Source organism: Micromonas pusilla, assembly GCF_000151265.4.
Source record: "Micromonas pusilla CCMP1545 genomic scaffold MICPUCscaffold_5, whole genome shotgun sequence".
Taxonomy (NCBI): domain Eukaryota; kingdom Viridiplantae; phylum Chlorophyta; class Mamiellophyceae; order Mamiellales; family Mamiellaceae; genus Micromonas; species Micromonas pusilla.
In genome coordinates, this window is record NW_003315886.1 from 338,374 (window position 1) to 363,609 (window position 25,236).

The window sequence follows — 25,236 nt, forward strand, 5'->3', positions numbered from 1 at the left end:
CGAGGACGCCGCTCGTCCCGTGCCGGTCCGCGGCCCCGCGGCCCCCAAAAGTGCCGAAAGATTGCCGCCCAGCAACGGCCAACTCCGAGAGATCTCTCGCGGAGCTCGTCGACACCGCCGCGCGCGCCGCCGCCGCGCCGCCGCCGCCCCCGCCCTCCGCGCGACTTCGTCCGCCGCGTCGCCACCGCGCGCGAGACGAGATGAACTTCGCGTATTCGCTCGTGACGAGGACGAAGAAGAGCGACAAGGCGTCGCTCCACGAGTTCCGCGACGTGCGCGACGTCGACGGCGAGAGCTTCGATTTCTCCACCCTACGAGGTCGCGTCGTCCTCGTCGCGAACGTCGCGTCGAAGTGAGGCAAGACGTCGTGCCACTACAGCGGCTTCAACGAGCTCATGCAGACGCACGGCGCGGACGCGTTCGCGATCGTCGCGTTCCCGTGCGTCCAGTTCCTGTATCAGGAGTCGTCGTCCAACGCGAAGGTCAAGGCGTTCGCGGAGCGACGAGGGTTCAAAGGGAAGGGGCGCGTGCTGATGGACCGAGTGAAAGTCAACGGCTGGGGCACGAGCCCGGTGTGGGACTACCTGAAGACCGGGACGAAGACCGGGACGATCATGTGGAACTTCACGAAGTTTCTGTGCGACGTCGACGGCAGAGTCGTCGCGAGGTTCGGCCCGGACGTGCATCCGACGGCGCTGTCCGCGAGGATCGGCGCTCTCGTCGCCGCCGCGAAAGCCGCCGAGGTGCGTTCTATACACTGGTCCCCATACGACCGCGTCGGCGTGGTGAACGCCGTTCCTTAAGGACTTTGCCCGGCGTTTCTCTCCGCTCATCCCTCGCTTTCAATCCCCGTCCTCGACGCCTTTCAACTCCGTCTGACGCCTTTGAACTCCACCCCGACATTCGCTTGTATAGAACGGCCCTGAGTCCGCGTCCGAGTCGAAGGCGTCGTGAGCGAGGTCACGCGGCGGGCGCGATAGGTACTAGATGTAGACGACGTAGAGGTAGTAGATGGGCGTGCGATGGGACGGGTCATCGCCCGCGACGCGGACGCGAGCGAACGTTTCCTGTGCTGTGTGGGAACCAGTCTGTCGGACCGCGTGACGCCGCGCGCCGAAACCGAGACGCTCGCGCGTCTCGGCGGCGCCCGCGGCCGACGATCGACGACAGACGCCGTTCGCGTTCGCGTCGACGGGCGAGCGCTTTAATTAACCGCGCGTGTGTGCGTATCGTACATTTACATCACAAGGTAAAAACCCAAAGCCCCGACCCCCGCGCGGGAGAAGGAAGAGTCACTTCTTCTCCTTCTTCTCCTTCTTCTCCTTCTTGTCCTTCTTCTCCTTCTTGTCCTTCGCCTTCTTCGCCTTCTTCGCGCTCTTCTCCCCGTCGTCCGACGCCTTGCGCTTCTTCCCGCCGCCGCCGCCGCCGCCGCCGCCGTTCGCGGCGAGGTACTCCGGCCCCGCCGCCTCCAAAGCCGCCTGCATCATCGCGATGTTCTTCTTCGGCGCGGTTCCCTTGTCGTAAAACTCCAACCGCTCCTCCACCTGCTCCTTCAGCTTCTCCCCGAACGCGGTGGTTTGAAAATCGCTGAAGCAATCTATCCGCGACGCGATCGAGCACTTGTTCGCGAGATACCGCGAGATCCGCCCTTTGTTCCTCGCGTGCGCCTTCCCGATGAAGCTCGAGTGAAAGATGAGGCCGTACTTTGGCGTGTTTCCCTTGGTCTTGAGCGCGCGAAACAGCGCCTTCTCCGCGCCGAGAATCTGCACCGTTGACGCCGGGTACTTGGCGAGGTTCGTGAGCGAGCCGGCGTGAGAGATGAGACGCGCGCCGACGATGTCGCCGATGAGCGTGGCGAGGTTGGGCGCGACCTGCGACGATAGGAGGGAGGAGAAGGGGAGAGATGAACGGGGGTTTAGACGAGTCAGCGAGGCGCACGCGGCGGGGGCGACGTCGACGCGGGAGAGAGCGGGAAAGAGCGGCGCGAGCGGCTCCGCCGCGGCGTGAATCAGAGTGGTGCATGAAATGTAGCATCAAAGATGTTCAGATCAGGTCTGTGATAGGTGTATCATAATCATCATAAACACGCCGCGGGCGGGGCGCGCGGAGACAGACAGACAGAGAGAGAGAGAGAGAGAGAGAGAGAGAGAACGATTTTGGGACGGAAGCGCACCGCCGACATCTTCGCCGAGAGGTACTCGTGCAGGGACTTGCGGTACTCCGCGAGGGAGATGACCCTCTTCGCGAACGCCTCGATGTTCACGAGATCGACCGGGGAGATATCCTGCCCCATGGACGCCTTCGCAGCCTCGATGACCTCCTTCGCCTTGTCCTCGTCGCCGGTGATCTCCGTCAGCGCCTTCAAGCCGTCGTTTGTCAGCGTAGCCTTGTCCTTCACCGCGAGCGCGACGCGGCAGAAGAGGTAGTTGTCCGGGATAACCTTCACGAGCTCTGGGAAGTGCCAGCCGTACCACTCTCTGACGCGCATGACGAACGTGTTGATGTCCTTGTCCAGGATGTCGATCAACGCGATGGCGTTGATGATCATGTTGTCGCTTCGGTTTACGTTGAACTTGACGCGCGTGCGCGAAAACGAGTGCGCCAAGCCGAGCTGCGCCCTCTCGTAGTCGCCGTCTTTCAGCCCTTTCATGAAACGCGAGAAGTGGTAGCGGCAGCCGCGGATCATCTCGCCGATGTGGTCGTTGCTCACGCACGGGATGGACGTGTGCTCGACGATCGAGTTCCCGAGCTTGGGGTCCGCGACGCCGAGTTGGAATTTCGCCTTTTTCGCGTCCTTCACCTTCGGGAGGTTCATCTCCAGGAAGTTCTTCAGGTCGTCCGAGCACGTCGACTCCGCCACGGAGTTGATCTGCTCCAGCGCGTTCGCCGCGGACGTGAACGGCTTGAAGCCTTTCAGTTTCACCACCTTCCCGAAGCGCGTCATGTCACTGTAGGTGGACGCGGATCGATTTCGCGGACGGATCGATCGGGAGGGGAGCGCGTCAGGGGGGGATCGCGTCGGCGGCGGGTTCGGAGGCGGTGTTCGTCGATCGAGGCGCGGACTCGTGTTGGCGTGTTGGACGACGATCGCGTCGTCGAGCGCGTCGCGGACGCGCGCGTCGCGGACGCGCGCGTCGTCGCCGCGGGACGCGTCGTCGAGTCGCAGAATTGCGCCCGCCGCCAAAGAAACCTAAGCGCGGCGGGGCGAGAGGCGAGAGAAAGAATGGGCGATTGTCGCGAGGACGCACGTGACGGTCTCCTGGACGGCCTCTTGCGTCTGCCCGATCTCGTCCATGTCGAGGCCCTCGAAGAGGGCGTACCCCGACGCGGACTCGTAAAGGAGAAAGGTAGCCATGGCGCGCGCGCGCGTGGGAAGAGTGCGTCGGTCGGCGCGCGCGAGGCGCCGAAAACGAGCGAATCGACGGCGGCTGAGAAAGAAATGCGATGCCGGAGTTCCGCGAGTCGAGAGGATCGACGGTCTATTGACTCAAGAAAAATGAGCCAACGCAGACTGAACGCCAATGCGTCGACGACGGAAGTCGCGGACGCGTAACGAGATCCTCAAGCAGTCAGTTCCGAGGCCGCGGCGACGCGGAACGGCAACGCGCGCGCGACGACGAACGTCGCGATGCTACGTCGCGCGGCGTCGCGCGAGCGCGCGCGCCCGCTCGCGGGCGCGCGCCCGCTCGCGCCACTGACGAGCGCGGACGAGCGCGCGGACCGGGACGATCGCGCGAGCGGTTCGTCGTCCGCGCTGTCGTCGTCGCCGACGACGACGACGCGTCGCGGGTTCCGCGCGGAGGCGCGCGGAACCCGCGAGACGCCGCGAAGACGCGGCCAGGACGGCGGCGCGCGCTTCGTCATCGCGGACGTGGACGCGCGCGTCTCGCGGATCGGCCGCGTCGACGCCCGCGGGTTCGCGGCGTCCGCGCTGCGCGCACGAGATCATCGCCCCGGACGAGGAGGGGGAGGAGCGGGATCGTCGTCGTCGACGACGACGACATCGCGCGCGTTCGCCGCCGCGGCGCCGCCGGACGCGTCGCCGTCGACGACCCCGTCCGGCGGCGGCGGCCCCGCCGCGCCGGTGCCGCCGCTCCCGCGCAAGGGCACGCCCGAGTACGCGGCGGCGACGAGACCGCCGGAGGTGAGCCTCGGGGGGGGAGGGGCCGCGAAGCCGTCGTCGCCGTCGTCGTCGTCGTCGTCGTCGTCGTCGTCCGTCTCGACCGAGCCGCTCCCCGCGGACGACTCCGAGGCGGACGCCGCGGTCGTCGTCGACCTCCACGCGCTCGCCCACGCGAGGGCGGAGATCGACCGTCTGCACCGCGAGCGGCAGCTCAAAGAGGTGGAGTCGAGATGGGGAAAGGTGGTCAAGGCGTGGGAGAGCGTCAAGGCGCTCGGACCGTACGTCGCGTCAACGGCGAAGATGTCGCCCGCGGAGTGGAAGACCGCGTGCGCGTCCACGTGGCATCACTTCAAGGACGAACTCCGGCATTACTGGATGGGGACGAAGCTGTTGTGGGTGGAGGTGAAGATCGCGCGCAGGCTGCTGTTTAAGACGTTGAGGGGCGAGCCGCTGACGCGAAGGGAACGGAGGCAGATGACGCGGACGACGGCGGACGTGTTTCGTCTCGTCCCGTTCGCCGCGTTCGTGTTGATACCGTTCATGGAGTTCTTACTCCCCGTCGCGCTGAAGCTGTTCCCGTCGATGCTCCCGACGACGTTCCGGAACGAGCTCAAGCACGAGGAGGAGCTCAAGAAGAAGCTGAACGCGAAGCTCGAGGTGGCGCGATTCCTTCAAGACACGGTCAGCGTGATGGCGAAAGGTCTGAAGCAATCGAGGTCCGGGTACACGCGCGAGAGGGCGAGCACGCTGTACGACTTCATGAAGAAAGTCCGCGCGGGCGACGCGAACGTGAAGAACGACGACATCACGCGGTTCGCGAAGCTCTTCAAGGATGAGTTCACGCTCGATCACATCTCAAGAGGGCAACTCACGAACATGTGCAAGCTCGTCGGGCTGGCTCCGTACGGCACGGACACGTACCTGCGGTATCAGCTCCGCAACAAGCTCCGCGAGCTGAAGCAGGACGACAAGCAGATCATGTCGGAGGGCGTGGAGAACATGTCCGTCGCGGAGCTGCAGTCCGCGTCGAGGGCGCGCGGGATGCGTTCGGACACGCACGACAGGAACATCCTCGAGCGTCAACTCAAAGATTGGCTCGAGCTGTCGCTCGAGAAGAGGCTCCCGCCGTCGCTGCTGGTTCTCTCGCGCGCGTTCACGATCACGTACGAGGAGAAGGAGGAAGCCACCTACGGCGCCGGCGACGTCGCGTGGGCGGAGCCGGACGAGAAGGTGGACGAGCGCGCGAAAGAGGAGCGAAGAACCGCAGCGATGCGCGAGATTCAAGACACGATCGCGTCGCTTCCCGAGGAGGTCGTCATCTCCGTCACGGAGGAGCGCTCGCTCGCGCAGGACCGCAAGCAAGAGGTGGAGCGGAAGCTCGAGTTCTTGGAGCAAGAGGAGGAGCTCATCCAGGAGGAGATCGCGGACCAGAAGCTCGAGGAGTGCGAAGTCCGGGCTGCGGAAGAGAAGGCCAAGGCGGCGAGAGAGGCCAAGGAGGGGAAGACGGACGCGGAGATCACGATCGACGCGCACGAGAATAAGAGCTCGAGCGCCGCCGGCGGCGCGGACGAAGACGAAGAGGCGGCGAGCGCGGCGAAAGCGAAGGAGGCCGCCAGAGCCAAGCCGAAGGAGGAGCCCGCGAGCCCGTGGATCCCGATCGACTCGGTGTCGCTCGACGAGGTGGAGTCCGTCGTCGCCGGTCGCCGCGCGCACAGGGCGGCGAAATTGTCGCGGCTACTCGCCGCGCTCGCGGGCGTCTCCTCGCTCAGCGTCGAGCGCAAGGAGCTCATGCTGCTCGTGAGGAAAGAGCTCTCCGTGTACGCGAAGCGACTGAAGCAAGTCCAGAAGCAGCTCGAGGGGTTGGAGGGCGCGGACGCGATGGTCGCCGCCGTCGCCGCGGAGGGCGACGTGGAAAAAGCGGAGAAGATGAAGCACACCGCGCACTACCTCATCACGGAAGAGGACCGCGACGACGACGACGAGGAGGAGGAGGAGGAGCGCATGCCGTCGCCGGAAGAGCTGATCCCGGACGAGAAGGAGGAGCTCAAGGCGGCGTCGGACGCGGCGTCGGACGACGTCGAGGACGAGAGGCTCGCGGACCCGGCGGAGGTCGTGCCGGACGAGAACCCCGAGGTAGACGACGGGGAAGGGAAGCGCGCGCGGTGGTTCCGCGCCAACTACGACGCGGAGCTGTGCGACCGCGTGAACGACAGGGTGAATCGGATGCTCGCGAGCGTGAAGAAGGATCTCGACGCGTCAGACGCCGTCATCGGAGAAAAGTTTAAAGTGTTGGACGCCGACGGCGACGGGAGGATCTCTCTGGAGGAGCTCACCGGCGTCGGCGGAATCCTCGCGCACGAGCTCGACGAGGAGGATAACGCGGAGCTGAAGGAGATCTTGAGCTCGCTCGACGTCGACGGCGCCGGGAGGGTGGACGTCGCGGACCTCTCGAGGCTGGTCACGGATTTGATCGCGAAGGAATTTCACGAGAGAGAGTCGCACGACGACGACGACCACGACGAGGCGAGCGAGGACGACGCGAGCGGCGCCACCGCGAAGGAGAAGGAGAAGGACGAGACGACGCCGAACGGCAACAACAGCGCGCCCTCGAAGGGGGAGTGAGTACACTAGTAGCTTTCAACACACGATAAATACGGACGACGCGCCCGCGGAGTGACGTCACCGCGCACCAATCATACGTTATCGCCATCGCGCCTTTCGCAAAGCGTGTTCGATGACTTCGTGCGACTTCTCCGGCTGATCCACGAAGGCGTAGTGCCCGGCGTCGTCCAGTATCGCGCACCGCACGTTCGCCCGCCCGTTCGCGCGCATCCGCTCCACCACCTCCGCGCCGGACGCCGGGGACATCCAGTCGTGCGCCCCGTACAAAAACGTAACCGGAAGATCCGCGGGCGTCCTCTCCACGACGGGCCCGATCTCCGTCCGCGCCTGCCCGAGCGGTTTCAACAAGAGCGACATCGAACGCTCGGAGACGCCGCGCATCATGATAACCCCCGCGGCGTACTCCACGAGCGCGTCGAACGCGTTCGCGTCGCCGTCTAAAAACTCGAGCGCGCGCCAGCGTCTGGTCGCGTATCCGCGCACGGCGCTCGGGGACCATCGAAACGGCAGCGCGCGCGCGAACGCCTGCGGCGTCGCGCCGGCGTTCCAGAGCACCGTCGCGACCGCCCAGAAGAACCGGTGTCGCAGGCTTCGGCGCTTGAACGCGGCGATCCTCGCCGGGTCCGCCGCCTTCACGCCTGCCGGGCCGGCTAAGACGAGACCCCGGACGCGGTCCGGGTGCCTGTCCGCGTAGTGCGCGGCGATGAGCCCGCCCATGCTGTCGTTCCGATCAAAAAAAGTTCGTTCACCGGTCAGTTGAAAGGGGACGCGATCAAATGTTGAAACCGAACGATGGGTGAAAAACTTTTGTATAGAACGCACCTGTGCCCGAGCAGGACGAACGCGCCGTCCGCGCCGAGCCGCGCGCGCCTCCACGCCTCTAACCCGTCCACGAAGTACTCGATCGCCTCGTCCTCGTTCGTGGGCGGGAATTCTCCGCGCGGGCGGCCGCTCATCCCCGCGCCGCGCCAGTCCACGAGGTGCGTCCGCCCGAGTTTCATGTCGCCGAGCGCGGCGATGTTTTTGAAGAAGCAGCCGCCTCCGTTGGCGAAGCCGTGGACGAGGACGAAGTCCACGCCGCCCGTCGCGTCGCCGTTCACCGTCACGCTGTGCACGACGTCGTCGGGTTTAGACGTCACGGGGGTGTCGTGCGCGACCCATTTCAGGCCCTGCGTCGCGGGGGGAGAGGGGGGGAGCGGACGGGTGACGTCGCGTCGGGAGGAGGAAACGCATTGACGAAAGGTCGCGTCATCGTGTCGCGGTCTGATGAGGGGTCAGGTCGAGCGAACGCACCCGGTCCTTCAGGAGGTGGTCGAACAGCGCGGACTCGTTCGCGAGGCACTGCTTCCGCGAGTACGAGAACCCGGCCCAGAGGCGCTCGGCGAGGCCGAGAACCCGGCCCATGGCGGGCGGTGCGCCGCGGACAGTGACGATGAGAGATGTAGGCAGACGCGTGTTAAAACTACGACCTGGATCAGCTGTTCGTTATCGAGCGCGCTGCCTCATCACTCGCGCGCGGCGCACCGCGAGGGCGATGGCGACCGGGAAGCCCCTCCCCGCGGCCCTGAAGCGCGAGCTTCAGGGATGGTACATCTACGACTTCGCGAACAGCGCGTTCTTCCAGAGCGCGGGCGCGGTGCGTCCGATCTCGTCGCGCGCCCCTTCCCAGGGTGCCCACCCAATAACGACACGACCACGGTCTTCTGATCTCATCCCGCGCTTCGTCCGTCTCTCCCTCCCTCGCGTCGCCCCCCACCCCACCAGGTCTTCATCCCGCTGCTCGTGGACGCGATGGCGACGGAGTACGCGTGGCACCGCCAGGGCGCGAGCCGCCCGGAGACCTGCGCCGACCTCGCGGACGCGGGCGAGACGCAGACGAACTGCCTGCGATGCGTCGAGGGCGACGGCGACGTCCTCGTCACGGCCAACGCGGACGGCTCGGAGACGCACGCGGAGCTCGACGTCCTGAAGCTCCCGGGCGGGATCAACCCGACGAGCTTCCTCTTCACGTGCATCGCGCTGAGCGTGTTGTTCCAAGCCATCGCGTTCGTCACTGTCGGCGCGCTCGGGGACTTCGGGAACCACCGGAAGCGAGGGCTCGTCGTCTCCGCGACGACGGGCGCGATCGTCACGTGTTTCTACGTCGTGCCCCCCGCGAAAGAGGACGGGTCCCTGTACTGGCTCGGCGGCGTGCTCATCATCATCGCGAACGTGTGCCTGGGCGTGAGCGTCGTGTTCTACAACAGCTATCTGCCGCTCATGGTGGACGACGCGCCCGCGGTGTCGGAACTCGAAGCCGCCGCCGCCGCCGCCGCCGCGACCGCCGCCGCGGAGTCGGGGGGCGGGGGCGGGGGCGGGGGCGACGACGACGACGACGACGCCGACGCGTTCGAGACGGGCGCTCGGGAAGCGACGCGCGCGGCGCAGGAGGTGGTCGGGAGCGAGTACAGCGGCAAAGGGCAGGCGTGGGGATACGTCGGCGGTCTCGCGGCGTTGACGCTGTCTCTTCTGATCGCCGTGGCGATGATCTCCGCGGGCGCGTCCACGTGGTGGGCGCTCGGCGTCGGCGCCGCGCTCAGCGGCGTGTGGTGGCTCGTCTTCGGGATCGTCTCGTTTCGAAGGCTCCCGCCGCGCCCGGGCCCGCCGCCGCCCGAGGAGTACCGCGGCGCGAGGCTGCTCTTGATGGGGTGGATTCGCACCGCGACGCTGTTGAAAAAGGTGTGGCGCAAGTCGCGGCCGACGGCGCACTTCCTCGCGCTGTACTTCGTCTTCAGCGACGGGTACTCGACGATCGCGACGGTCGCCATCTTGTTCGCGTCCAGGGAGCTCTGCATGTCCGTCGTCGAGCTCGCGACGTTGGCGGTCATCGTGCCTCTGTGCGCGGCGGCGGGCGGGTACCTGTGGATGCGGTTCAAGGCGCGTTCTATACACTGGTCCCCATACGACCCCGTTCGCGTGGTGAACGCCGATCCTTAAGGACTTTTCTCGGCGTTCCTCTCCGCCCACCCCTCGCTTCCGATCCCCGCCCTCGGCGCCTTTCAACTCCAACTGACGCCTTTCAACTCCACCCCGACAATCGCTTGTATGGAACGGCCCTAAGGCGCGAGCGAAGTGGTCGAACAAAGCCGTGCTGGTCTTGAACCTGTTCCTGCTCTCGTGGCTCCCGCTGTGGGGGTGCGTCGGGTTCTTCTCCGACGACTTCGGCCTGCGGACCAAGTCCGAGCTGTACGTGCTCGCCGTGTGGTTCGGCGCGATGCTCGGAAGCGCGCAGGCGTACGGCCGCGCGCTCTTCTCGGAGCTCATCCCGGTCGGTCACGAGGCGGACATGTTCGCGCTGTTCGAGATCACGGACAAAGGGAGCTCGTGGCTGGGGCCTCTGGTCGCGTCGCTCGTGCTGCAGTACACGGGGAAGGTGCGGCCGGTGCTGATATACTTGTTGGTCGCGATGGTCATCCCCGCGGGGCTGCTGCATCGGTTGGATCTGAGGGAGAGCATCAAAGCCGCGCGGCATCCGAAGGCGGGAGAGGGTGTCATGGAGGGAGACGACGACGACGACGACGACGACGGCGGCGGCGGCGGCGGCGAGAAAGCGAAAGCGCGATGTTAGGAGTATCATAGACGAGATGTTGGTTGGCGTGTTTTTGATGACGAATGGCCTCAGAGATCGTCGTCGTCCGCGCCGTTTTCCTCGGCGTCCTCCGCGTCTTCCATGTCGTCCTCGTCCTCCGCGTCGTCGTCGTCGTCCCCGTCCGGGTCTTGCCCCTTCAACATCCGCTCCACTCTCGTCATCCCCCGCGCGGCTTCCTCGCTCCCGGGGGACAGCGTCAGCGCCTGCTGGTACGCCCCGAGCGCGTCGGCGAGGAGCTTGGACGCCGCGAGCACGGCGCCGAGCTTGCACCGCAGCGCAACGGCGACGGCGACGTCCGCGGGGGCGTGCCGCTCCAGATGCCTCCTCAACACCCCCGCCGCGGTGTCGTGCCTCCCCGCGTCCGCGTGCACGTCGCTCAGCGCCATCGCGACCCCGGCGTCGGACGGATCGAGCTTCAGCGACGCCTCGTACGCGCGTCGCGCTTTATCCGAGGACCCCTCGATCGGCGACTTTCGATGCGCATCGCCGACGAGCGACGCCGCCGGCGCCGACGCCGGCGCCAACCGCGTCGCCTCCTTCGCCGCCGCGAGCGCTTCCTTGTACCTCCCCGTCAGCGAATACGCGGCGACGACCCCCGCGTGCGCGTACGTGCGCGACGGCTCGAGCGCGGCCGCGCGCTTGAACGCCCCGACCGCCGCGTCGTTCCTGCCCAGACGCAGGCACAGCGTCCCCTTGACGAGGTGCGCGTCCGCGCGTCGGTCGTCGAGTCGAATCGCGCGCTCCGCGTGCGCGAGCGCCTTGTGCGGCTCTCTCTTCGCCGCCCAGTACGTCGCGGCGGCCGCCCACGCCTGCGGCGACTCCGCGTCCGCGGCCATCAGGTCGTTCACGAGCGCGGCGAGCCGCGCGGACGGCTCGCGGCGCGCGGGCGCGAACGCGACGGACGACAACACGCCGAAGCCAACCTTCTCGCCGTACTCCTCGCGCGTCGCGTCGTTCTCGTCGCTCTCGTCGCCGTCGTGCTCGCACAGCAGCGCGGCGTAGATATCCATCCCGTCCACGCCGTGCGGGTCCATCGAATGCGCGCGCTCGAACGCTCGCACGGCCGCGGGGACGTCCCCGGCTGCGGCGGCGGCGACGCCTGAGGGTCGTTCCATACAAAGCGATGGCGGGGTGGATGTGAAAGGCGTCAGATGGAGTTGAAAGGCGTCGATGGCGGGGATTGAACGCGAGAGGTGGTCGGAGAGATGCGCCGGGCAAAGTCCTTAAGGATCGGCGTTCACCACGCCAACGAGGTCGTATGGGGACCAGTGTATAGAACGCGCCCGAGAGCGTCGTCGCGTGGACGTCGTCTGGGTACGTCTTGGCCATCGCGCCGAACGCCGCCTTGGCGTCGCGCGCGGCGTCCGGGCGTCCGAGGAGCGCGTGCGCGCGCGCGAGCCTGGCGATGTACTCGACCGCGACGTCGGAGCCGGCGACGGTTGACGTTCCGTCTTCTGGTGCGACGATCGGGGCGGGGAGGAAGGATCGGAGTTCCTCCTCGGGCGTCCCCATCGCCGCGAGGGACGCGTACGCCTCGGTCGCGTACGGGCACTGTCTCAGACACTCCTTGAAGCACGCGACGGCCGCGCGCTCGTACCCGGTGCGTTGGTACGTCTTACCGAGCGCGAGGGTTATGGGGAGCGACCGCGATCGCGAAGGGATCGTCTCCAGCTCCGCGAGCGCCGCGCGCCACTCGCGGAGTTCGAGGTGGCATCTCCCGATCTTAAACTTGAGCTCGGCCTCGACGACGCCGCCGCCGAATCCGCCGCGCGACGCGGGAGGCGTGATCGCTCTCCCGTCCGCGCCGTAGCTCGGCGTCACGGGCGCGGCGGACGCCCCCGCGCCCGGCTGCGCCGGCGTCCTCGGCGCCGCGGACGCCTCCGGCGTGGACGCTTCCGTCTCCATCGCGCTCCCCCCCTCTCCTCCTCCTCCTCCTCCTGCTCCGACCGAGGTCGCGTCGTCCGCGACGCGCGCGAGCTCGACCGCGCGTCGGTAGTGCGTCAGCGCGCGTCGATACTCGCGCTTCCCGAACATCGCGTCCGCGAAGAGCGTCGCGTGCACCGCGCGCAGCGACGGCGGGACGCGCTCACCGCCGGGCCCCGACGCGGACGCGACGAGGAATCCGGCGAGGTGCTCCGCGCTGTCGAACAGCCGGTTCGCGAGGAGATCTTCCACCTGCGCGCGCGCGCGCGTCAGCGACGCCGACGTCATCGCGACGCGACGACGACGGGACGTCGCGTCGGCGACGGCGAGATCGCGCTGCTTCTCGGTCGCTCGCTCGCCGGCGCGGTCCGTTGTGCGGCGCGTCGCCGCTGCCCGGCGCGTCGCGTCCGAGAAATCGGGAGTCGGCACGTTCCGTTTGAACGAACGAAGTCAGGTGCGTTCTACAACTATACATTAGTTTTTCACCCATCGCTCGGTTTCAACACTTGATCGCGTCCCCTTTCAACTGACCGGTGAACTGTATAGAACGCACCTCAGCAACGCATCAACGAACGGGAAAGTTTTCCTCCCTGCGTGCCGAAAGTCTTCGCCGCCATCGCCAGTCCGTCCCCGCGCGCCGCGCCGCCGGCCGCGCGATGCCGCCGAAGAAGGACAAGGCGAAGCTGAAGAAGGGCTCGAGCTCCAGCGGCAGCGCGGAGGGCCCGCTCGTGCAACTGAGACCGTCGGAGATCCTGTACACGTACAGCAAGGTCCTCCCCTACTTCAGCGGATGCGGGCGAACGCTGCGGCACACGCTCGAAGAGATCGCGCGCGGCGCGATGCGTCCGAGCGACCTCCCCGCCATCGCGGTGATATCCGCGGAGGTGCCGAGCGCGACCGGGACGTCGGACGCGCGCGATACTCGCGCGTGTGGCGATAAGGGGCCCTCCCACGACGGGTGGTCCAGCGACGAGGACGGCGGGAAGCGCGGCGGAGGCAAGCGCGGAGGTGGGAAGCGACGCGGCGGCGGCGACAGGCGCGACGAGCGGAAGCCGAGCGACGAGAAGGTGGTCAAGTACTTCAGCACGAATAACCGACGGCTGTGGGTGCTTCGCGAGTGCGAGGCGAGGGGGCTGCTCGGGCCGGAGGGGACGATCGGCGTCAGGCTGCAGCGCCCGGACGTGAGCAAGAGGATGGTGGAGAAGGGCACGCGGAGCTTCCGTCTGGAGCGGTGCACGGACAAGGTGACGCTGGTGAAGGCGAGCGAGCCGAATAAAACCGAAGACGGCGACGACGGCGACGGTGGCGACGACGACGACGACGCGCCGACGGACGACGCGAAGGACGACGACAACGGCGGAGGCGACGGCGCCGCGGTGGACGACGTGAACGAAGGCGTCGCGGCGATGCGGGTGTGAACGCGCGGATCGAATCGACAATCGACGCGTCGCGCTCATCGTCCGGCGTACGAGTACGAGTAATACCCTCCTCCGCCGCCGGCGCCGCACGCGACGCCGCCCGCCTGCTGGTCCAGATACTCGTTGCACGGCGTCCCGGGCTGACACTTCGTCCCGCCGTTCGTGCACGGCGCGCCCTGCACGCCTCCTTGCGCGCACCCGGACGGACAACACGGGTCGCGAAAGGCACCGCCGGGGATGCCCGCCTCGGGGCAGTTCGGCGGTTGCGGCGGCGGTTGCGGCGGACGCGGCGGGTTGGGATACGGGTACGGCAAGAACACGTACCGCGGCGCCCAGAGGAACGGCCACAGCCACCACCCGAAGAACCTTCCGTTCGGGTCAGTCGCGTTCGTCGTCGCGTTCGCGCCCGCGCGCTCGGAAACGATCGCCGCGCCCTCGGTCCTCGTCGCGACGGCTTCGCGAGGGGTCGCGGCGGCGCCGGCTCTCGCCGTCGCCGTCGGCGTCGTCGGCGTCGGCGCGGCGGCCGAGGGGGACGCGGCGACGACGACGACGAGCGCGCACGCGACGACCGCTCCCGCGATGGACCGAGCGAAGTGCGACGACGGCGCGCGGCGTGGCATCGCGCGCGACGGGACTGCGCGCGACGACGGAACGGACGAAGAGGAACCTCGGGCGTTTCGAGCGCGAGCCTCGGAAGTCAACCTCGGAATTTAGGAGTCAACCTCGGAGACGCGAACGCTGACGCGCGCGCGCGATAGATAGACTAGCTACGTACACCTAGTGACCTCAACGCGATCAAAACGCGTTCACCGCCGCCGCCTACCTCCCCACGCCGCCCACGCTGAGATGTTTCACCTCGAGATATTCCTCGATCCCGTGCTTCCCGCCCTCTCTCCCCGTCCCGCTCTCTTTCACCCCGCCGAATGGCGCGGACGCGGCGGAGACGACGCCCGTGTTCGCGCCCACCATGCCGTACTCGAGCTTCTCGCTGACTCTCCACACCCTGGCGTTATCGTTCGTGTACACGTACGCCGCGAGTCCCGCGGTCGTGTCGTTCGCGAGCGCGATCGCGTCTCTTTCGTCCGCGAACGACGTCAACGCGGCGACCGGGCCGAAGACTTCCTCGCGGAAGAGCGACGCGTCGCGCGGGACGTTCGCGAGCACGGTGGGGGCGTAGAAAACGCCTTTGTCACAGCCGTTTTCCGTGACGCGGTGGCCGCCGCACAGCACCTTCGCGCCCTTACTCAGCGCGTCCGCGACGTGCGCCTCCACTTTCGCTAACGCCCTCGCGTTGATCAGCGGTCCTTGATCGGTTTTGCCTCGTAACCCGTCGCCGACGACGAGCTTTCGCGCCGCCGCCGCGAACTTCGCGCCGAACTCGTCGATCACGTCTTCGTGCACGATGTACCGCTGCGACGAAACGCACGTCTGTCCAGCGTTACGAAACTTGCTCCCCATCGCCCCCTTCACCGCCTCGTCGATGTTCGCGTCCTGGAACACGAGAAACGGCGCGCACCCGCCGAGTTCCATGGACGTTCGCTTCACCGTCCCCGCGCAGTCCCGCATCAATTTTTTCCCAACCGCCGTGCTCCCGGTGAACGACAGCTTTCGGACGATCTCCGACCCCGTCATCGCCTCCCCGATCGCGTTCGCGTCGCCCATCACGAACCCCAACACCCCTCTCGGGATACCCGCTCGCGCCGCCAACTCCGCGAGCGCGAGCGCGGACAGCGGCGTCTCCTCGGAGGGCTTGACGACGACGACGCAACCCGCGGCGAGCGCCGCGGCGGCTTTCCGCGTGATCATCGCGAGCGGGAAGTTCCACGGCGTGATCGCCGCGCACACGCCAACGGGCTGCCGAAGCGCGAAGACGCGCGCGTTCGCGTCGTGCGTCGGGATGACCTCGCCGTAGGTCCGTCGCCCTTCGTCCGCGAACCAGTCGATGAACGACGACGCGTACGCGACTTCGCCGCGCGCCTCCGCGAGCGGTTTGCCCTGCTCGGCGCACATGATCCGCGCGAGGTCCGAGGCGTGCGCGTTCACGAGGTCGCCCCAGCGGCGGAGCGCCTGCGCGCGGACGATCGCGGTGGTGGCCGACCACGACGGGAGCGCGGCCGCCGCGGCGTCGATCGCGGCGCGCGTCTCCGCGGCGCCGAGCTTCGCGACGGAGACGAGCGTCTCCCCCGTCGCGGGATTGACCACGTCGAACGTCGCGCCGCCGCCGTCGCCAAGCTCGGCGCGCGTCCACGCGTCCGCGATGAAGCCCTCGTCGCGGAGGAGCGACGCGTCCGCGACGCCGATGCGCGCCGCGAGCGCGGCGCACGCGTCCGACGGCGGCGAGGGCGACGAGGTGGACGACGACATCGCGCGAGCGGCCGCGAGAGCGGACGACGCGCGAGCTCTCTCGTTATCCGACGTGATGAGAGTGCCGAGTGGACGACCGCCGAGGGAAGGCTGCGGATCGCTCCGGGTGGAGACGGCGGCGGCGAGCGGACGCCGGGTGAACGCGACGCGTCGAACCGTGGAAGGATCCAGGAGCCGGCGCAGCATCTCCCGACGACGCGGCGGGCGTCGTCGCGCGGCGCGGTGTGCCGCCGACGACGCGCGGCGGGGAGAGGTCTCGCGCGCGTCGTTCGTCGAATCGCGTCAAGTCTCGGGTTTCACGCTCGACGCGACGCAACGCTTCGCCTCCCGCGACGACGCGTCGTCCGTCGACCGAGCGTTTCCCGAGGCGGCTCGCGCGCGTCGCGCGTCTCACACGCGCGCGCGCAGAACCTCTCGAGCAGACAGACGCACCTCGCCGCGACGTTCCATCGACGAAGATGGTGAAGATCAACGTGCGTCCCCAACGCGCGACGCGCGCGAATCCCCCGCCGTCCTCCGCGCGTCGCGTCGTCGTCGCCCGTCCACCATCGCGAAAAACGCCCTCTCGCATTCCGACGCGTGACCCGCCCTCCACGCTCCCGCGCCTCCCCGTCCGCCCCTCCTCCTCGACAGGACCCCACCGAGAAGGAAGAAGAAGAGAAGAAGGACTGGACGCACGCGTACGCGGAAGACCTCCGCGCGGATATCTACACCGAGGTCAACCCGTCCCCGAAGGCGACCGTGCACCAGCGCGAGTGGAGGAAGATTCTGAACGGCGACCCGGTCGAGATCAACCCCTCCGTCGGCGCGGGGCTCAAGGTGATGACGATCAACGAGTGGTCGTCGCGATGGAAGCAGAACGATCGGTTCCCGGACTGCCTCGCGTGCCAAAGCGTCTCCACGAAAGAGCATCACTTCACGCAGACGTGGTGCCGCGGGAAGCGACAGTTCGAGTCCGAGCTCCTGTGCTCGGACTGCCACATGTTCTCGTGGCGGTCGTACAGCGATCCGGATTTCATGCTGCCGGAGGAGTACGATAAGATTCGCTGGGAGAAGATGGTGGAGGCGAAGGCGACCGGGAAACCGATCGTTCGCGACTCCGCCAAGGCGCACGCGTAGATCGATGGACGGATCGGTCGCGGCTGCTCGTGCGCGCTCTCGCGACGGCGAGCGAACGCGTCTTCTCTCCCGCGATTATGATTTCTCATTTGTCGTCAGTCACAGATTCGACCGCTACTGCGAACGCGATAGAACGCGCGCTCTTCTTCCTACGCCACCCACCCCCCGACCCACCCATCGCGATAGATAGTCTACGATATCGCCCGCCCGAACCGAACGCGCGACTACTTCTTCTTCCTCCTGTCGTTGTTCTCTTTGATCTTGACCCGCCGTCGGAGCTTCAAGAGCCTCTGGATGTCCTTCACGTCCATTATGTCGTACCGAGGGCCTTTCCCGTCCGCGAGCGACTGCTCGTGCATCGCCTTCGCGGCGGCGACTTCGTTCTCGAGCTGCCGGAGCGTCTTCCGCGGCTCCAACAGCGTCCACAGCCAGTCCGGGTAGGACTCGTCCGGGCCGAACTCCGGGTCCGACCCCGTCTTTTTAAAGTTGATCCCCGCGGCGTGCGTCGGCGCGCTCGTCGCTTTCGGCTCCTCCTTCTTCGCCGCCGCGGGCGCGGCTTTCGTCTTCGCCTTGGCGTACAGCGCGCTCGCGGGCGCGACGAACGCGCGCGTTTGCGACGCGAGGAGCGAGGAGAACAGACCGCCGGACGTGCTCGCGGCGGACGCGGCGGCGATCCGAAGGAGCGCGCTCATCGCGTGTATCTGATATTTTCTAGGGTTGCGTCGAGACCGACGACGCGACGCCCTCCTCCTTCCCTTCGCGTCCTCGCGCGCGGCGAGGGGCGGCGGGACCGACGCGCCGCGGGCGGTCGCGCGCGCGGACGATCGGACGATCGACGCGCGGTCGCGTGCGCGATACCGCCGCGGCCGCGTGCGACGGGATGTGAACGGATCGCGCGGGGCGATCGCGCGGTTCACGGCAGTAGAGCAGGAGGAAGAAGCGGGTCGGTCTGAAATATGTGTAATGTCGCCGGCGGCGCGCGCGCGTCGCGCGCGGATCGCTATCGTGATTGTATATTCAGAAAAGAAGCGCGCCCGCCGCCCGCCGCGCGCCGCGCTTTCGACCTCCCTCCACCCCCACTCCGCGCCCAGTGGCCTCCAGTCAGAACGTCCCCTGATTCGACAGCAGCACGAGCAGCCCTTGCTTCCCTAGGAGGATCTCGTTCATGAACGATATCATCCCGACCCAGATGATCGGACTCACGTCGACGCCGCCGACGGGCGGGACGAGCGCTCTGGTCGGCTTCAACAGCGGCTCCGTCGGGACGTACGCGATCACCCACGGGAGCTTCGTGTACGGCACGCTCGGGTACCACGTCATGACGATTCGCACGATGAACGCCACCGTGCCGAGCGCGAAGAACGGCCCGAGGACGCCGGCGACGGTTTTCGCCGTCTCCGGGTCGAGGGGATCTTCGTTCACCGCGAGCTCGAACAGCGCGCCGTGCAGCGCGTTGGACGCGGCGGCGAGCTCGGGGGAGGATTCCGCGGCGGACGCGGCGGACGCGAGCAACGCCGCGGGCGCGGCCTGGGCGCGAGCGAGGAGGAAGGGGGCGTCGGAACCGGAACGTTGGAATGAATGTACGCGAGCGTCGGAAGCGAGGGCGGAGCGGAGGTTCCCTGGGGTCCCGAAGACGTCGACGACGACGACGCGGGCGGGTCGAGATCGACGGTAAGGCGCGCACCGCGATCGTCGCGAGCGCGGCCGCGCGTTTCCCTTCCCCGGAGGACGCGCGGACGGCGATCGTCGCTCCCCGGCTCGTCGCGCGCGTTCGCTCGCGCGCGCGGAGAGGCGCGAACGACGCCGACGCGCGCGACGACGTCAAGGCGCACGTCATCGTCGTTTTTCCTTCTCCGTCGCTCCCTCCTTCCCCGCGCGGCGTGTGCTGCGCGCGTCGACCGTGTCCTCGCGCGTGCGCGACGCGGCGTGCGAATGCGCTCGTGCGGCGCGCGTGCTCGTGCGAGCGCGAGTGGTGGAACGTCCGCGGCGTGCGCGCGCGCGCGTGAGTGCTCGCGAGCGGCGCCGAGCAGGCCTACGTGGCCGACGACGGCGGGTCGGTCTGTCAAGATCATGCAGGGTTATGGGTTTGTCGAACAGCGTCCGATGTTCTGTTTCGTCGCGCCCCCAGCGTCCTCGCGCGCGCCACTCGTCGACGCGCGCGTCGCGAGGCGGCGGATTCTTTCTCCCGAGGGACGAGTCACGCATCGCGCGCGCGCTCGCGGACGCGAACCCGGCGAGACGCGGTCGCGGGCGAGAGCGCGCGCGGCAGAGAACGCGGCGCGGCGCGTCCTTTCGGAAAGACGGGGGGGGGTTCGGGTTATTGAGAGAGCACGCGATGGCGAAAGTGGAGAAGATGACGGAGAAGGACTTCTTCACGGAGTACGGCGAGGCGAACCGATTCACGATCCACGAGGTCGTCGGTAAGGGATCTTACGGCGTCGTGTGCAGCGCGACGGACAACAAGACCGGGGAGAAGGTGGCGATCAAGAAGATCACGGACGTTTTCGAGCACGTGAGCGACGCGACGCGAATCTTACGCGAGGTGAAGCTCCTGCGCGTGCTGAAACATCCGGACATAGTCGAGGTGAAGCACATCGTGCTGCCGCCGAACCCGCGGGAGTACAAGGACATCTTCGTGATATTCGAGCTCATGGAGACGGACTTGCATCAGGTCATCAAGGCGAACGACGACCTGACGCACGAGCATCACCAGTTCTTTCTGTACCAGGTGCGACGCACAGCTGTGCGCGTCGAGGCGGAGTTTAACATTTTCCGACCCCGTCGTCGGACCCCGCCCCGTCGATGATGCTTTCCTTTCCCGACACGACACTCGAGACCGCGCGCTGACGACTTCACCACCACCCCTCTCCTCGATTCGTTCCCGCGCGCAGCTCTTGCGAGGTCTCAAGTACGTGCACACCGCGAACGTGTACCATCGCGACCTTAAACCTAAAAACATCTTAGCCAACGCGGATTGCAAGCTGAAAATCTGCGACTTCGGGCTCGCGCGGCCGGCGTTTCAAGACAGCGGCCCGACGACGATCTTCTGGACAGACTACGTCGCGACGCGTTGGTACCGCGCGCCGGAGCTGTGCGGGTCGTTCTTCACGAAGTACACCCCCGCGATCGACATATGGAGCATCGGGTGCATCTTCGCGGAGATTTTGAGCGGTCGGCCGCTGTTTCCGGGGAAGAACGTCGTGCACCAGCTCGAGATCATCACCGACCTGCTCGGAACGCCGAAGCCGGAGATCACGGCGAAAGTGAGGAACGAGAAAGCGCGGCGGTTTCTCGCCAACATGCGCGTCAAGCCGAAGATTCCCCTGTCGCAGCGGTTCCCGAAAGCCGCCCCCGGGGCGCTCGCGATTTTGGATAAGCTCCTCGCGTTCGACCCGGACGAACGACCGACCGCGGAAGAAGCGCTCGCGGACCCGTACTTCGCGAACCTCGCGGACCCGGCGAGGGAGCCGGCCGCGGAGGTCATCTCGAGAGACGAGTACGCGTTCGAGAGCAAAAAAGTGACCCCGGAGGAGGTCAGGGAGCTGCTGTACTTGGAAATTTTAGAGTACCACCCGCAGGCGAAACGCGAGCACTACGGCGGCGAGCGCGCGTCGAATTTCACGTACCCCTCGGGCGCGAGCGGCGTGACCGCGGACTTCCTCGCCGCGGAGGCTGCCGCGGAGGGAGCGGGGGGGGTCGGCGGCGGCGGAAACGGCGCGGGCGGGGTGAAGCGAGAGTGGGCGCGGTCGCAGAGTTTACCCAAGGAGAGCGTCAACGCGTACAGGGACGAGGCGGCGGCGTTCGTGTCCGGCGCGGGGGCGCTGAAGCGATACGACAGCATCGCCGCGGACGGTTCGGGGGGTTCGGGGGGGAACACGAAGTCGGACATGGACGACATGCTCGACGAGGCCGCGGCGATGAGCTTGGACGATAAAGAGCTCGCCGCCGCCGCGGAGGAGGCGAGAAAGCTGATGGAGGAGAACTCGCGCGTTCGGCGTTGAAAGAGAGGGCGACGGGCGAGGGCGCGACGAAGTACGGTAACTAGCGCTCGCGTAACGCGCTCGCTTGCCAACTCGACTACTCACTCTATGCGCTGAAAGCGCGTCGTCGTCGCGTCGCGTCGCGCTCACATCACGACGCACTTGCCGCTCTTACTCTTCTTCTCGTGTTTGCTCTCGACGTGCGCGATGAGCTCGCCGAGGTCTTCGAACGACTTCCCGCAGATCGGGCACACCTCCCGAGCGCCGCCTAAACTCTCCCCGTGCGCGCCCGCGTTCATCGCCCTGGTGTACGCGCCGTGCGTCCCGTGCGTCCTCTCCGCGTGCGCGATGAGCGCGGCGAGGTGCGGGAAACTCTTCCCGCACGTCTCGCACACCTCTCGCTTGTTCTTCTGCTCCAACGTCGCGCTCGCGGGGCGGCCGCCGGCGACGCGCGCGCCGCTCCCGCCTCGGCTGCTCGGCCGCCCGGACGCCGACGCGCCGCCGCCGCCGCCTCTCACGCCGATTCCTCGCGCGCCCACCACCCCGCCGCCGCCTCTGCCGCTGCCGCTGCTCATCCGCCCCGACGCCGACCGACCCGCCCCCGCCGCGCCGCTCCTCATCATCCTCGCGCGCCTGTTCGCCTCGCAGTCGTGCAACCTCTCGTGGCGGTGCTTCAGGCACACCTCCGAGCCGCAGCTCCTGCACGTGTACGCGTTCACCGCGTTGAGCTTCTCTCTGCATCCTCTCGCCGGGCACCGACGCGCGCTCCGCGCGAGCGGGTGTCTCGAGGGATCGCACGACCCGCCCGAGGCGTGGCGCTCGTACGTGACGTGGATGGACTCCCCGGGGACGTGCTTGACGCCGCCGCCGCACAGCGGGCACACGACGCACGTCGTGTCCTGTGGATCGAGGAAGGGACGGGAGGAAGAGAGAAAGTGAGGGCGGAGTCCCGAGGTGAACGACGCCCCCGCGAGGAAAGCGACGGCGGGGGTGACGGTGGTGGTGACGGGGATCGTCGTCTCCGAGCGGTAGCGGCTCGGCAGCGAGCGCACCCGCTTTCCTCCCGCGCGGCATCCGTGGCTCGTCCTGTGCTCCAGGCAGAAGGTGCGATCGCACCCGTCGCAGTTGAATGGCAGGAAGTCGAGCTGCCCGCACCCGACGAACGAGCACTGCTCGCCGAGCTCGGGGAGCTCCATCAAGTCGCGAGGCCCCGGGAGGGCGGCGCCGGCGCCCCCGAAAATGACGTCTGTCGAGCTCCGCTCGTAGTCGCCAACCGTCGTCGCGTCGCCCGCCCGAACCACAGATCCGGCCGCGCGCCGACGGCTCGCACCGCGCGCGACCTCGCGATCGCCGTCGCCGCCGCCGCCGCCGCCGCCGCCGCCGCGCGTTCGCACCGCGTTCGCACCGATGGGCGTCCGGCGCAAGCCCGCGGGGGCGGACGCGCGCGTGCTCAACCTGGGCGAGACGGACACCGCGGAGGACTACGGACCGACGCGGCGACGGCAGACGACCGCGTTCCTCCCCGCGGACGTCGCGACGGACGAAGCGTACGCGAAGCAGGTGGAGTACGTCACCGAGAGCGAGAAGATATGCGGCGGCGGGGTGTACCAGCACAACAGCGCGGGGTGCGCGGACGACGCGGGCGCGTACGCGGAGATGGAAGAGGAGAACGCGCGGTCGAGAGAGGCGGAGAGGCTGCGGACGTCGAACGAGGCGTCCGCGCTCGCGCGCATGCGCGCCGCGCGGGACCGAGCGGACGAGGAGGCCGCGGCGAGGCGCGCGCGCGAGGGCGTCGCCGGCGCCGCGGGGACGCTGCGAGGCGGCGGCGCGGGCGGCGCGAGGAAGGAGACGAAGCCGATGGCGATCAAAGTCGTCAAGAGGAAAATAAAGTCGACGGAGACCGCCGAGGACGCGGGGGGGGAGGGCGCGAAGGCGGCGGGGAAGGACGAGCGCGATGCCGCGGCCGATGACGCCGCCGCCGCCGGCGGCGGCGACGACGGCGACGACGACGCGACCGGTTTGGGCGGGTTATTAGGCGGGTACGGGAGCGGCACGGACGACGACGACGACGACGCCGACGCCGCCGCCCCCGCCGCCGCCGCCGCCGCCGCGGCGAAGGAGCACGACGCGTCGAAGCGAACGGAGGAGTCGAAGCGAAGGGCGGAGGAGGACGCGACGAAGGGATCGGCGAAGACGGCGAAGACGGCGGCGGCGGCGAATTCGCTGAGCGCCAAGGGGAAGGCGTATTGGGAGAGGTACTACGTGGAAAAGTACGGCGGAGGGTCGAGCGGCGCCGCCGCGGCGGCGGCGGCGCCGCCGCCGCCTGTCGCGGAGACGAAACCCGCCGCGTCCGCGAAGAGCGAACAGCCTCCTCCGAAGAGCGCGACGGACTGGACGAAGTACTACGCGGAGAAGTACGGTCTGTAGGCGACGGCGGAGAGGTGGGGGTAGGCGTTCACGCGTACTGTAGGTAGACGACGGACGACGAGAGCGGTTGTTAGTTGATCTGATGAGACTCGGCGTTCGCGTTCGTCGCTCTTCACTTTTCCTCGCGCGTCGTCATGGGCAAGTCCGGGAAGAGCCCCGGCGGCGGGAGGGCGCCGCCGACGGAGAAGACGACGAGCCCGTGGCCGTCGGACGTGACCTATCTCACCTCGCTGCACTACGGCGATGACGTGAAGCGCGCGAAGGAGATATACGCCAAGTACCGCGTCTCCGGGGACGACCCCATCCTCGCGAGCGCAGCCTCGACGAAGAAGATCGCGCGGTGGCAGCGCATCGTGGACGCGAACCACCCCGCGCGCGGCGAGCACGGACTCTTCGCGAGCCGCAAGCTCGAAAGAGGCGAACGCATCGTGGACTACCTCGGGCACGTCTCGCTGCGAGGGAACGAGTCGCAGACGAGCGATTACACCGCGTCGTTCGGCGACGCGCACGAGCTCGCGCTCGACGCGGAAAAGATGGGCAACGAAGCGCGCATGATCAACGATTTCAGAAACACGGGAAAGAGAGCGAACGCGCTCTTCGATCAGTACGTGGACGCGGCGGGGGACACGAAGCTCGGCGTGTTCGTGGGACCGCACGCGATAGGTAAAGGCGAAGAGATCTTAGTGTCGTACGGCAAAGGGTTCTGGAGGAACCGCGTCGGAGACATGTCCGCGTTCACCGGGCACGACGAGTGAACGGAGCGTCTACGAGCTACTTTCACTAGCTAGGAAGCCGCAGACGACGGACGCGCGAGATAGATAGAGACGTAGACGTAGACGTAGCGCACGCGCCTTAGGTAGAACACCCACCCAGAACAGCTACTAGTCCGAGTCGCTCTCCTCCTCCTCGCTGTCGTCGTCGCTCTCCTCGTCTGCGTCTTTGAGCCAGTCCACGAACGGCTGCGCGAGCTTTAAAAACCGCCTGTCCTCCTCGCTCGCGTGCGCCTTCTCCTCCGCCCACGCCAACACGCTCACCTCGGACAACACGTCGACGTCGTACAACATGTGAAGTATCTTCGCGAACGCGGGGACGAGCAACCCGCCGTTCATGCCGCGGAACACCTCGTCCTCCGCGCAGTAGTCCTCCAGCGTCAGCAACATCTCCACCTGATCGTCCTCCGACTTGAGAAACCGCGTCAACAGCGGCGCCCACTCCTTGACGCGTTCGCGCACGGCTTTGACCGTCGCCGCCGCCCCTTCCGGCGCTCTCGCGGGGTACAGCTTCGCGTTCTCTTTCGCCACGTCGCGCGGCGCCGGCAGCGACAGCCCCAAGATGGTCATGAGGACGTACCGCGCGATGTCCGCGAACGTTCGGTTCTCCGCCATCTTCAACCCCTGCAACTCCACCACCGCGTTGGCCTGCGCGTACCCGTGCTTGACGCAACGCAAGAACGTCTCCGCGACTTCCTTCCGGAAGATCGCCTCGCCCTCGTCCACCCCGCCGTCGCTGGAGTCGTCGCCGACGTCGCCGTCGCCGTAAGCGACGCCCGCGGCGGCGTCGTCGCGGACGTGCGCGCGGTCGTCGTCGGAGTCTAACCCGTCGTCGACGTCGTAGGCTCTCGCGGCGACCCCC

General features: G+C 67.6%; 14 protein-coding genes across 14 annotated transcripts; 8 read left to right on the forward strand and 6 right to left on the reverse strand.

Moving 5' to 3' along the window:
- Positions 1–200: 200 nt before the first annotated feature.
- GPX4 (glutathione peroxidase) lies at positions 201–803 on the forward strand (the record flags this gene model as incomplete). The annotated part of the gene is made up of 1 exon (XM_003058354.1): positions 201–803. One exon carries the CDS (start codon positions 201–203, stop codon positions 801–803), a length of 603 nt encoding a protein of 200 aa, XP_003058400.1.
- A 419-nt stretch (positions 804–1,222) lies between these two features.
- Positions 1,223–3,361, reverse strand: MICPUCDRAFT_33398 (uncharacterized protein). The gene is made up of 3 exons (XM_003058716.1): positions 3,249–3,361; positions 2,174–2,948; positions 1,223–1,871 (listed from the first exon to the last, which is right to left on the reverse strand). Exons 1-3 carry the CDS (start codon positions 3,353–3,355, stop codon positions 1,293–1,295), a joined length of 1,461 nt encoding a protein of 486 aa, XP_003058762.1. The 5' UTR covers positions 3,356–3,361; the 3' UTR covers positions 1,223–1,292.
- Positions 3,362–4,393: 1,032 nt separating this feature from the next.
- Positions 4,394–5,272, forward strand: MICPUCDRAFT_16800 (uncharacterized protein; the record flags this gene model as incomplete). The annotated part of the gene is made up of 1 exon (XM_003058355.1): positions 4,394–5,272. A coding segment is annotated over one exon (879 nt), but the record flags the coding sequence as incomplete, so codon positions are not given.
- Positions 5,273–6,743: 1,471 nt separating this feature from the next.
- Positions 6,744–8,149, reverse strand: MICPUCDRAFT_57871 (uncharacterized protein; the record flags this gene model as incomplete). Its single annotated transcript, XM_003058717.1, has 3 exons — positions 6,744–7,463; positions 7,568–7,914; positions 8,039–8,149. 3 exons carry the CDS (start codon positions 8,147–8,149, stop codon positions 6,824–6,826), a joined length of 1,098 nt encoding a protein of 365 aa, XP_003058763.1. The 3' UTR covers positions 6,744–6,823.
- Positions 8,150–8,279: 130 nt separating this feature from the next.
- Positions 8,280–10,352, forward strand: MICPUCDRAFT_57872 (major facilitator superfamily; the record flags this gene model as incomplete). The annotated part of the gene is made up of 3 exons (XM_003058356.1): positions 8,280–8,381; positions 8,510–9,703; positions 9,846–10,352. The coding sequence occupies 3 exons, from the start codon at positions 8,280–8,282 to the stop codon at positions 10,350–10,352; spliced, it is 1,803 nt and encodes a 600-aa protein (XP_003058402.1).
- Positions 10,353–10,509: 157 nt separating this feature from the next.
- MICPUCDRAFT_57873 (uncharacterized protein) lies at positions 10,510–12,584 on the reverse strand (the record flags this gene model as incomplete). Its single annotated transcript, XM_003058718.1, has 3 exons — positions 10,510–10,519; positions 10,566–11,472; positions 11,615–12,584. 3 exons carry the CDS (start codon positions 12,582–12,584, stop codon positions 10,510–10,512), a joined length of 1,887 nt encoding a protein of 628 aa, XP_003058764.1.
- A 368-nt stretch (positions 12,585–12,952) lies between these two features.
- Positions 12,953–13,714, forward strand: MICPUCDRAFT_57874 (uncharacterized protein; the record flags this gene model as incomplete). Its single annotated transcript, XM_003058357.1, has 1 exon — positions 12,953–13,714. The coding sequence occupies one exon, from the start codon at positions 12,953–12,955 to the stop codon at positions 13,712–13,714; it is 762 nt and encodes a 253-aa protein (XP_003058403.1).
- Positions 13,715–14,438: 724 nt separating this feature from the next.
- MICPUCDRAFT_33399 (uncharacterized protein) lies at positions 14,439–16,078 on the reverse strand (the record flags this gene model as incomplete). Its single annotated transcript, XM_003058719.1, has 1 exon — positions 14,439–16,078. The coding sequence occupies one exon, from the start codon at positions 16,076–16,078 to the stop codon at positions 14,534–14,536; it is 1,545 nt and encodes a 514-aa protein (XP_003058765.1). The 3' UTR covers positions 14,439–14,533.
- Positions 16,079–16,536: 458 nt separating this feature from the next.
- Positions 16,537–17,197, forward strand: MICPUCDRAFT_57876 (uncharacterized protein; the record flags this gene model as incomplete). The annotated part of the gene is made up of 2 exons (XM_003058358.1): positions 16,537–16,551; positions 16,712–17,197. The coding sequence occupies 2 exons, from the start codon at positions 16,537–16,539 to the stop codon at positions 17,195–17,197; spliced, it is 501 nt and encodes a 166-aa protein (XP_003058404.1).
- Positions 17,198–17,349: 152 nt separating this feature from the next.
- On the reverse strand, positions 17,350–18,051 carry MICPUCDRAFT_47246 (uncharacterized protein). The gene has a single exon (XM_003058720.1). The coding sequence runs from the start codon at positions 17,887–17,889 to the stop codon at positions 17,422–17,424; it is 468 nt and encodes a 155-aa protein (XP_003058766.1). The 5' UTR covers positions 17,890–18,051; the 3' UTR covers positions 17,350–17,421.
- Positions 18,052–18,322: 271 nt separating this feature from the next.
- Positions 18,323–18,568, reverse strand: MICPUCDRAFT_9543 (fanciful K+ uptake-b family; the record flags this gene model as incomplete). The annotated part of the gene is made up of 1 exon (XM_003058721.1): positions 18,323–18,568. A coding segment is annotated over one exon (246 nt), but the record flags the coding sequence as incomplete, so codon positions are not given.
- A 982-nt stretch (positions 18,569–19,550) lies between these two features.
- MICPUCDRAFT_44271 (uncharacterized protein) lies at positions 19,551–22,209 on the forward strand (the record flags this gene model as incomplete). The annotated part of the gene is made up of 3 exons (XM_003058359.1): positions 19,551–19,925; positions 20,089–20,744; positions 22,152–22,209. The coding sequence occupies 3 exons, from the start codon at positions 19,551–19,553 to the stop codon at positions 22,207–22,209; spliced, it is 1,089 nt and encodes a 362-aa protein (XP_003058405.1).
- Positions 22,210–22,584: 375 nt separating this feature from the next.
- On the forward strand, positions 22,585–23,707 carry MICPUCDRAFT_68005 (uncharacterized protein; the record flags this gene model as incomplete). Its single annotated transcript, XM_003058360.1, has 1 exon — positions 22,585–23,707. One exon carries the CDS (start codon positions 22,585–22,587, stop codon positions 23,602–23,604), a length of 1,020 nt encoding a protein of 339 aa, XP_003058406.1. The 3' UTR covers positions 23,605–23,707.
- A 31-nt stretch (positions 23,708–23,738) lies between these two features.
- MICPUCDRAFT_57882 (uncharacterized protein) lies at positions 23,739–25,017 on the forward strand (the record flags this gene model as incomplete). Its single annotated transcript, XM_003058361.1, has 1 exon — positions 23,739–25,017. One exon carries the CDS (start codon positions 23,739–23,741, stop codon positions 24,357–24,359), a length of 621 nt encoding a protein of 206 aa, XP_003058407.1. The 3' UTR covers positions 24,360–25,017.
- Between the last annotated feature and the right edge of the window lie 219 nt (positions 25,018–25,236).